Source organism: Pelodiscus sinensis, chromosome 1 (assembly GCF_052426305.1).
Source record: "Pelodiscus sinensis isolate ZL-2025 chromosome 1, ASM5242630v1, whole genome shotgun sequence".
NCBI classification, from domain to species: Eukaryota; Metazoa; Chordata; order Testudines; family Trionychidae; genus Pelodiscus; species Pelodiscus sinensis.
The window spans coordinates 351969201-351979882 of NC_143052.1; the positions used below are offsets into that span (position 1 = coordinate 351969201).

The 10682-nt window shown below is 47.4% G+C and overlaps 1 protein-coding gene across 1 annotated transcript; it reads right to left on the bottom strand.

Moving 5' to 3' along the window:
• Positions 1–3620: 3620 nt before the first annotated feature.
• LOC142829113 (olfactory receptor 52D1-like) lies at positions 3621–4559 on the bottom strand. Its single transcript, XM_075926958.2, has one exon. It carries the CDS (start codon positions 4557–4559, stop codon positions 3621–3623), a length of 939 nt encoding a protein of 312 aa, XP_075783073.1.
• Positions 4560–10682: the final 6123 nt, after the last annotated feature.

Here is a 10682-nt window from a genome sequence, read left to right on the forward strand (position 1 = left end):
CCCCAGAGTCATTCGAAATAATTACTCCAAGTGCTCCTTCGAGCTCTCAGTCTGATGCTACTAACGGATGCTGCTTTGACTTAATTTTGAAGCCCGCCCATAGTGGGGACAGGCTATTTTGATTTTTTTATTTCAGGAATTACTGCTTCTAATTTAGTTATTCTGAAATAATTTCCTAGTGTAGACGTGCCCTTACTGTGTGATTCCTTCACCTTTCCCTGGGCCAAAATGACCTGCAGTTCATAGATTCTATCCGTATATAGAAGAGGGGCCTGCAAGTGCAGGAAACAGCAATACTGCAGAGTGACCACTGGGGGCAGCCACAGCAGGAGCACGGGGGCCACATGAAGACAGGTCTCTGCACCCTGCCCCCCAGAGGAGGAGGTAAGTGCCCCCCAATCCCAGCCTTTCCCGCCTTATTCATGCTGAGGCCAGGGAAAATGTGCCAGCCCCACCCCCATCCCAGCCCCACCCACTCCCAACACGCTGCAGGCCGACATGTCCCCTCCCCCCATTACAGACGGGAGCCTGGGAGCTGGGAGCTGGGGCTGGGCAGCTCCCTAGTCCCAGCATGAATTAGAGAGCTGGGGTAGGCCCAGGCCACTTTCCCCGGTGATGCCTGAACTGTTGCTGGGGGGCAGGATGCACTTACCAGACTATCCCCTACCCAGAGGACAGGTGGGTGATCTGGAAGCCCAGGCCTGGACAGGTCTCCCCCTAGGACAGACAGGGGATCTTTCCTGGGGAGGCTCACTGCTCTGTCCTCAGCAGGGAGCTGCTGCAGTCGCTGAGGAAGAAATGCCCCTCCCCCAGCCAGGCAGGTCCATGCACAGAGTCCAGGCTCCTGGCTAGGTGGGGCTCACTAAGCAGCTGTGTGGCCGTGCTGCCACATAGCTTAGAGGGAACCTTGGTGCTCGAACCCCAAATTTCCTAGCTCCTTCCCTCATTCCTGAACCCCCATCCTCTGGCCACAGCTGCCCACAGACCCAACCCCTGCCATGAGTTGTGCACCACCCACCACTGACCTGTAACCTCCACCCCTCCAAGCTACTGCTCTGACTGCTGTACCCCCTGCCCTGAGACCCCCCATAGCCAACCCCCTATCCCAACTCCAGCACTCCCGATTCCTGTCCTGAACCCAATACTCCTGCCCTCACTCCTGCACACCCACTACCTAGCCTGGCACCTGTATCTCCCAACCTTGCCCTCACTCCAACACTCATCACTCCCTGCCCTGTACTTCCCACCACACACAACCCCCTGTCCTGGCTCCTGAACCCCCCATTCCCTGCCTGAGTTCTGCAACCCCACTGCCCCACTCTTCAGGCCTGGCCTGGCCCATTTTGCCCAGCCCTAATCCTGCCCCAGTCTGAGCTCCAGGAGTGGGTCGGGATGCACCACTTTGCCCATGGCTTTGCAAGCTCCTTCCCCCACTTCCTCCTGAGGTCGGGGGTGTGGCTGGCCAGGAGCAGGACTGGGCCATTTTGTCAGGCCCTGCATTGTGCTGAGGGGCATCTTCCCTTGACCCACAGTGAACTCCAGGGGAGGCCACTTTCCCTGGCCCAGGCTTCAATTAGGAGATGAGGCGTAATAGGGGTGGAGCCAGGGCTGTGACACGTTTCCCGGCCCCAGCACATGTTACAGGCCTGGGTCACAGCTGGAGCCAGAACCAGGGCTGGGATGCATTTTCTGGTGTGCGTTAGGGTTCCGGGCTATTACAGACACACTCATAGCTCAGAGGTACTAACCACAGGCCTTAAAGAAGGGCAGCAACAGAACAGCTTGTGAAATAACATCCACAGATAACAGGAACTTCCCAAACAAGGTTCAGGCCTCGGCCTACACTGACAGCATAACTGACCCTGATCGAACCTCCATTTACAAGGTAATGCGTGGATTGGGGTATGTCAGAAGGTGGCCACTTGACACGTCAGTTGTGGTGCGTAACTTGTACCTGGGTATAAAAATGTTCCCCGGGGTTTTGCCTTTGTGTGACCTGGGGGCAGTGGGGAATTCCTGGCATTGACTGAGCTGAGTCCATTCTCACTCTCTTTGTATCCTCGTAGAGTCCACCAGGTCCTATTACTGTGCTTCCTTTACAATAAACCTGGAGGGACATCTTGGATCCTTATCTGATTTTGTGGACTGTGAGGGCTTTCTTAGAGTCTACTCTATAACCTGTCCAGATATAACACAATTTACAGAGGGAGCATCTGCATGCAAATTAACATTTATGATCACTGGACAGAGCAAGAGATGTCTCAGGACGCCACCCCGAGATTCCTGGCAACCACAAATGCTTCTTCATACTGTGGAAACAAATTGTGTAACTGCAGAAAGTGTCCATGGTTTGCTTATTCTTCTCCCTCGGGCTACGTCTACACAGTTTGTTTTTTGGGGAAGAGGAAATGCAAATGAAGCGCTCATTTGCAAATCTTATGCTCTCGTTTGCATAGTCTGTTCGGATGCTTTTTGCAGAAGAGGTTTTTGCGAAAAAAAACCCTGCAGTGTAAACGGGGCCATTTGTTGAAGGTGCACCGGGCAGGAAGCAAGCCAGGGTGGTGCAGCCTGGCAGCGCAGCCGGCTCCTTGCCTTGTCCGGGAGCCTGGCTGAGTGGCGGCCCCCGCACCGTGCTGCAGCGGGAAAGTTTCTGTGCGGAGAAGAGGGGGAGTTCCCTGGCTCGGAGGCACTTACAGGTTCATTTCATAGGTGTGCATAATATATTTAGGAGTGTAGATTTTTCCACTGTGATAAGACTTCCAAGTCAGGGTGCGCATTATACATCGATACTCATTATACTCGAGTTTTTACCATAGTTTTGATTGATTTTCTTATACCTGAAGTCTCATAAACGGTAAGGACACTATTGCTCTGAAGATTCTTTTTTCCTGTGGGCATCTTTCCTAATCTGGCACTATGTCAAATATGAGCCACCTGGCCTGGAAGTTACCACACGTCCCTCAGGCTCCACAAGAGAGAAACCTTCTCTCAGCATCTGTCCACCCAGTAGGTCCATATCCCCCATCCTTAGTCCAGCCTCCAATGCTCTGTGCTATGAAGATATCTCTTTGTGGCAGGCCATCTGCCCATGCCCCCATTGTGTTCTCCCCAGATGTTCATTGTACTTGGCTGCTGTGATATTTGTGGCACAGAGGACATGCGTGATCATGATGGAGAACCTGCAGCTCCCCACTGTAGCTCAGCCCTGGCTTCCCATCCTCGCAGCTGGTCTGTGCTGACCCAGTTCCTGGTTCTGCTCTATTCCCGTGCAGTTCCCCCGGTCTGCCTCAGCACAGCAGCTCTAGCCCTGGCTGAAGTTTCCTTTCTGAGCTGCTTCTCTAACCTGGATGCTTCAGCCCAGGCTCAGGTATTTCTGCATGTTTGCCACAATAACAGCCCCAAATTGCTGATAAACTCACCTAAATGTAGTCCAGTCTATTCAAGAAATTATTTTTATTCATACATTCTTCTGTGCATCAAATAATGAAAGATTCCTTGCGGTATCTAGTGATTAAAAGCAAAAAGTGCTAGAAGCCCTAGGAGAACGTGGTACACGATTAATCCGGAGGTATCCTTTTCCCCTCTTGTCACAAGGAAATATATTTCAGAGCCTGATACAATCATTTTCTGAAAATATATTGGACTATTTTGTCACGAAGCTCTTTGGTTTTTACCCCATAAATGATGGGGTTGAGCATGGAGGGGACAAGGAGATAGACGTTGGCCAAGATGATGTGAACATGAGGAGCGATGCCCTGACCAAACCGATGTGCCATGTGGGAGAAGAGGCTTGGGGTACAATATAACAGCATCACACAGAGGTGGGCTGTGCAGGTGTTGAGGGCTTTCAGATGGGCTTTCTTGGAGGAGATTCGAAGGACAGCCCTGATGATCAGACCATAGGACAGGACAATGAGACTCTGGTCTAATCCCATATTTACAATCATAATCACCAACCCATGCACTTTGTTCACGGTGATGTCCCCACAAGACAATTTGGCCACAGCTATGTTCTCGCAGTACGTTTGGGGGATCATGCGGTTGTCACAGAACGGCAGCCTGCTCAGGAGCAGGGGCATAGGCAGAATGCAGAGAACAGCTCTTAGCAAACCCACTAGCCCTAGCTTAGCTAACCGTGTGGTGGTGAGGATGGTGGTATATCTGAGAGGCTTACATATGGCCACGTAGCGATCAAAGGCCATTATCACGAGGATAGCTGACTGCATAACCAAAATTGTGTTAAGAAAGAACATCTGGGTGAGGCAGCCACCCAGAGTAATGCCTTTCCAATTGAACCAAAATATACACAGGGCCTTCGGCACCACTAGTGTAGAAGTGGCAATGTCTGTGAGCGCCAACATGCAGAGCAGCTGGTACATGGGTGTGTGGAGGGTCTGCTCTTTGCGTATTATAAATAGAACCATGAAATTTCCCAACAAACAGATAATGTAGAACATACAGAAAGGGATGGCAATCCCGATGTGGGCTTCTTCCAGACCAGGGATGCCCATTAGTATGAATATGGAGGAGTCAGAGGTGGTGAGGTTGGAAGGTACCATGAAGTCGTAAGAGCATGGATTGGTCTCAAGACCCTCGAGGTCCCTAGGAAAGGAAAGGGGTACAATCAAGGTGGGTACATTCTTTATAAGAAATAGGACAGTAAATAATTTCTAATAAGGAACAATAAATACATAAAGAGGATTGACCAGTGAGAAGACAACATGGACAGGCAGAGCCAGATTATTTAGATTCTAATGGCTAGTCCTATGGCCACGATTTCTTGTTTTTAAAGTTACTAAGTAGGCTACCTCTCTGAGGCTATTCAAATTATAGTGAAATCCAGCTATGTCCTCAGATGGAGCTGAGTATACCAAGCGAAGGGTTAGCGTGAAGGCAGATGAACTTAATTGGTGGAAACTATAGAATGCACACTCATTGGAGCAGAATTATTGAACTCCTCAAACACCTTCCAAGGTCCTCATTTGAGTGCATGATCTCACCATAGTGTATCAGAGAACCTGCCTCTATTAAACCGTGCTCAACGCTTAGAAGGAAATTTCCCCCAACAGTGCGATCCAGGAGGAATGGGTTGGGAAATTGTCCAGAAAATACAATGCCACAAGGTCTCTTGGTGCATGTTTCACAGTCCTGTGCACTCCTCCATACGGTACTAAGTAAGTTCTCAAACAGGATGCTTCAAAAGCAGAGGGGCCCAGGGAAAGGCAACAAGAATGATCCAAGAGCAAGAGAAATTGTTGAAGGCAAGAGATTGAAAAGAAATGTAGGATGGCTATCTTACAAAAGAAGTGAATTAAAAGATTTCTGAAAAGAAATACCCATCTGTAAAATACTGACTAGATCGGGAATATGTCCTCTCTGTGTCATAACACAAGATTGAGAGGAAACACAACTTATATTGAAATGTAGCCTGCAACAGATAAAAGATTAATGCTTTCTTCGCTCAGGGTACATCTACACTAGCCCCCTAGTTCGAACTAGGGAGGCTAATGAGGGCGACCAAAATTGCTAATGAAGTGCGGCATTTAAATATCCCGCGCTTGATTAGCATATTCCCAGCCGGCCACCATTTTGGAAACTGACTAGCCCGAAGCAACTGCCTGTGTCTACATGTGGCAGAGAAGCACGATTCCGAGATAAACCCCTTAGTTCATCCCATCATCCCAATAATGTTGAGTATTTTATAGCTTCTTTGCTGCATGTTGGGCTTTTGCTGTCAAAGAGAGGGCCTAGGACAAGATGGATCGTAGGACTGATCCACAATGCAATAACTATCCTGCAAGGGAGGAAAGATTACGGCATGGAAACAGACATTATCGTGCTGGGCAATCTATAACATCCTGCTCCACAGAACAAGCGTGAAGGGCACAAGGTTCTTTACTTTCCTTTACACAAGAGATCCACTTCCTGGACACCACGGTGCAAAAAAGTGAAGGTTACAGAAACACCACCCTATTACAGAAACCTACCGACCGCTATGCCTACCTTCATGCCTCCAGCTTCCATCCCGGACACACCACATGATCCATTGTCCACAGCCAAGCACTAAGGTACAACTGCATCTGCTCCAACCCCTCAGACAGAGACCAACACCTACAAGATCTTCACCAAGCATTCTTGAAACTATGATACCCTCACGAGGAAGTGAGGAAACAGATTAACAAAGCCAGACATGTACCCAGAAACCTCCTACTAGAAGACAAGCCCAAGAAAGAAACCAACAGAACACCATTGGCCATCACCTCCAGTCTTTAGCTAAAACCTCTCCAACGCATCATCAGTGATCTACAACCCATCCTGGACAATGATCCCTCACTTTCACAGGCCTTGGGAGGCAGGCTAGTCCTCACCCACAGACAACCCACCAACCTGAAGCAAATTCTCACCAGCAACTATATACCGCGCCACAGTAACTCTAACTCAGGAACCAATCCATGCAACAAACCTCGGTGCCAAATCTGCTCTCATATCTACACCAGTGACACCATCACAGGACCTAACCAGATCAGCCACACCATCTCCGGTTCATTCACCTGCACATCTTCCAATATAATATATACCATCATATGCCAGCAATGCCTCTCTGCTATATACATCGGCCAAACTGGACAGTCCCTACGTAAAATAATAAATGGACACAAATCAGATATTAGGAATGGTAATATAGAAAAACCTGTAGGAGAACACTTCAATCTCCCTGGACACACAGTAGCAGATTTCAAGGTAGCCATCCTGCAGCAAAAAACTTCAAGACCAGACTTCAAAGAGAAACTACTGAGCTACAGTTCATCTGCAAATTGGACACCATCGGTTTAGGATTAAACAAAGACTGTGAATGGCTAGTGAAATACAAAAGCACCTTCTCCTCTCTTGGTGTTCATAGCTCCAAATCAGCTGCTAGAAGTGGGACTCACCCTCCTTGACTGAATTAATCTTGTTATTTCTAGCCTTATTGTGGCCTGCATCTTTATATCTGCCTCTGTAAATTTCCACTACATGCATCTGACAGAGTGGGTCTTTGCCCACGAAAGCTTTTGCCCCAATACATCTGTTAGTCCATAAGGATTCCTTGTCGCTTTTGCAGATCCAGACTAACACAGCTACCCCTCTGATACTTTACTTTCCTTGTTTCTTTATGTGAGACACTTATTTGCAACCCTCCTTCTTTGGCTGAGGCATTCATCACAGACGTTAACTAAGAAGCGTAAGCAGGGACATGTGTGAGCAACTCAGCTGTTTATGCCTCTCAAGACTGATGTTTGCAAAAGTCGCAAAATTGGTGGATTGGAAATAATGAAGAGGACGGGTCACAGCTTTGTCATAGTGTGGATTTGTTGCTAAGCTGTGTCTGAGCAAACACTATGGGTGTGTCTAGACTACATGCCTCCATCGACGGAGGCATGTAGATTAGACAGATTGGCAGAGGGAAATGAAGCCGCGATTTAAATAATTGCGGCTTCACTTAAATTTAAATGGCTGCCCCGCTCTGCCGATCAGCTGTTTGTCGGCAGATCGGGGCAGTCTGGACGCGTCGCTGTCGACAAGGAAGCCTTTGTCAATCGGCGCAAGTATGCCTCGTGAAACCAGTTTTACCTGCGCCGATCAACAAAGCCTTCCTTGTCGACAGCGGCGTGTCCAGACTGCCCCGATCTGCCGACAAACAGCTGATCGGCAGAGCGGGGCAGCCATTTAAATTTAAATGAAGCTGCAATTATTTAAATCGTGGCTTTATTTCCCTCTGCTGATCTGTCTAATCTACATGCCTTAGTCGACAGAGGCATGTAGTCTAGACACACCCTATGTGCTGTAGTATATCCATGGAGAGGTCCACAATGAGGAACAAAAAATATAGGTGAGAAATGATGGCGGACTTTCAATGGAATCCCAATACTTCTCAACACAATTTGTGGCCGAGAAAGGGGAATTAGCTAGATATGAGCTCCCAGTGAGACACTGTGCCCAAAAGAGCCAATGTTACTCTGGAGTGATAACCAGGAGAATTTCAAGGAGAGGGAGAGACGTTCTTTTACCTCAGTATTTGGTACCGTTGCAACTGCTCCTGGAATCCTGTGTCCAGTTCTGCTCTTCCAGATTAAAGGTGGGTGTTGATATATTGAACAGAAAAGAGTAAAATAAAATAGGGTCCAACTAGAAAATGTAGCTTATATTGGTAGTCTCACAGGGTGTTCCTATATATGCAATTCGCACTACACAAATTGCATGTCTTATTTCAACTCTATTTCAGAACAGCTTATTCTGAAATTTGGTGTGTCCACACAGCACCAAATTTCAAAATAGCACGCTATTTCAAGCCGTCCCTTAACCCTCGTGCAATGATGTTTACCGGGATCTTAAGAACATAAGAACATAAGAACGGCCATACTGGGTCAGACCAAAGGTCCATCTAGCCTAGTAACCTGTCTACCGACAGTGGCCAGCACCAGGTGCCCCAGAGGGTGGACCGAAGACAATGTTCAATCGATTTGTCTCGTGCCATCCTTCTCCAAACTCTGACAAACAGAGACCAGGGACAACATTTCTATCCCCTGGCTAATAGCCTTTTATGGACCTAACCTCCATGAAATTATCTAGCTTCTCTTTAAACTCTGTTATAGTCCTAGCCGCCTCTGGCAAGGAGTTCCACAGGTTGACTACACGCTGTGTGAAGAACTTTCTTTTATTAGTTTTAGATGGTGAAATAGTGCGCTTGTTATCTTGTAACATATTTCGAAATAACAGGCAGCTTATGTAGATGCAGGGTAGCTATTTCTGGATACCTCCGGTATCACGAAATCACCATGCTATGTAGACATACCCAAAGAGTGCAATCAAGTTTGTTGAGCAACTGGTGAAATGGTCGCTTGAAAAGAGCCTATAAGTAACTATACTGGGAACAAATATTTAAGAATCGGCTTTTCAGCCTTGCATACAGAGGTGGAACAGGATACAATTGCTAGAAGATGAAATTAAAGAGTTATCCCTGGAAATAAGGTGTACATGTGTGATGACACATTGCAGCATTCCTTTAGCAATTGTTCCAGGTTAATAATCAATATTCAATAATCAATAGTCAATAATCCCTCCAGCATAGTAATAGATTGTTTATTTCTTATATTTAAGCAATTGCCCTGCTGTGACTTACAAGCCAGGAGCCAATGTGATGCTGCTAGACCCAGCCCCCTGTCCTCTGCGCCCTCATAACCACCGGTGTTTTCACTGATGTCTACATGTTTTTGCCACTTGTAAGGAGATGTCCAATTTCAGTTTCCCCCTCCATCCAGACAGTCTGTGAATTCACTGACAGTTGGCAACGTGGATTGTGACCACATAAGGTTACATTTTGAGACACCGCTTATCCCAGGGGGGCTTATTTTCCCTCTTTCGTTGGTGCATTAGGCTGGCTGTCCATTCCCTATTTCATCCAGATTCACGTCTTCCTGCCACTGTGATCAGCATAGTACATTTCCTGTTTCCTTCCTCCCCACCTTACCGCACACCCTGGCTTTGTCTATACTACAGCTTTTGCCAGAAGAGGTAATGCAAATGAAGCACTCATTAGCATTTTGTCACGTTTCATTTGCATAGTCTATTCTGCGCCGTTTTTGTGCAAAAAAAATCAGTGTGGACAAGTCTGTTTTGCGCAAAAAACTCTTTTTATGCAAGTTCCTTATGCCTCCCCAGGCAAAAATGGCGTGGAATAGATTATGCAAATGAAGCATGACAAAATGCTAATCAGCGCTTCATTTGCATTGCCTCTTCCAGCAAAAGTCGTAGTATAGACATAGCCCCTCTGTATTCCTGGATAGATGTCCACCACCACCTGGTTTCATCTTAGCCAGATACATTTTTTTACATCTGCTGCCTTCGGTGCTTCTCATCCTCCCCAGAACCAGAGGCACAGGGAGAATCATAGAATCATAGAACCATAGAATCATAGAGCTGGAAGAGACCTCAGATGGTCATCATGTCCAGCCCCCTGCTCTAGGCAGGACCAATCCCAACTAAATCAACCCGGCCAGGGCTTTGTCAAGCCGAGACCTCCCTGTCCTTAAATTCCTTTCCCCAATTGTTCTGAACTGTTAATCCTGTGTGTCAGCCCTTCAACAACCCCCCACCCCCCCGAGACCTTGATCCTTGTCTTTAAAGCAGAAAGAGACACTTACCAAAATCTAACCCGGCAGAGAGAGGAAACCTCTATACTGTGGCAGGAAAGCAGAGCCCTCTACGAATCTCACCTGTTTGATGCACGATGCACAGGACGGTGTCATTTATGATTTCTCCAGACAGTCCCTGTGCACTCTGAGGTTGGCAGAGCTCCCAGGCAATTCCCTCGGCTCCATGAACTTCAGGAAGAGCAGAAAATCAACCCCTTGGGAATAACAACTTGGGAACCTCCCCCAGGAGTGAAGAAATGATTCACTTTTCCCAGCAGCTCAGATCGTGAGGGCAAACTGAGTCTTGCAGATTGTTCAGCCTAGAAATTAGCTTTGGCTTTTTTTTCTCTGTTAGGTATTTCCAGCTCCACTACATTTCAGAATTGCACTGCAAGATACAGGAACCAAAATTACACTCAGCTGATCAGAGCAGAATACTGTTGCACACAAACCCCTTCTTCTCCTAGCATTATGGCATGAAAAGTATTTGCCAGAATCCGAGGTTCAAAA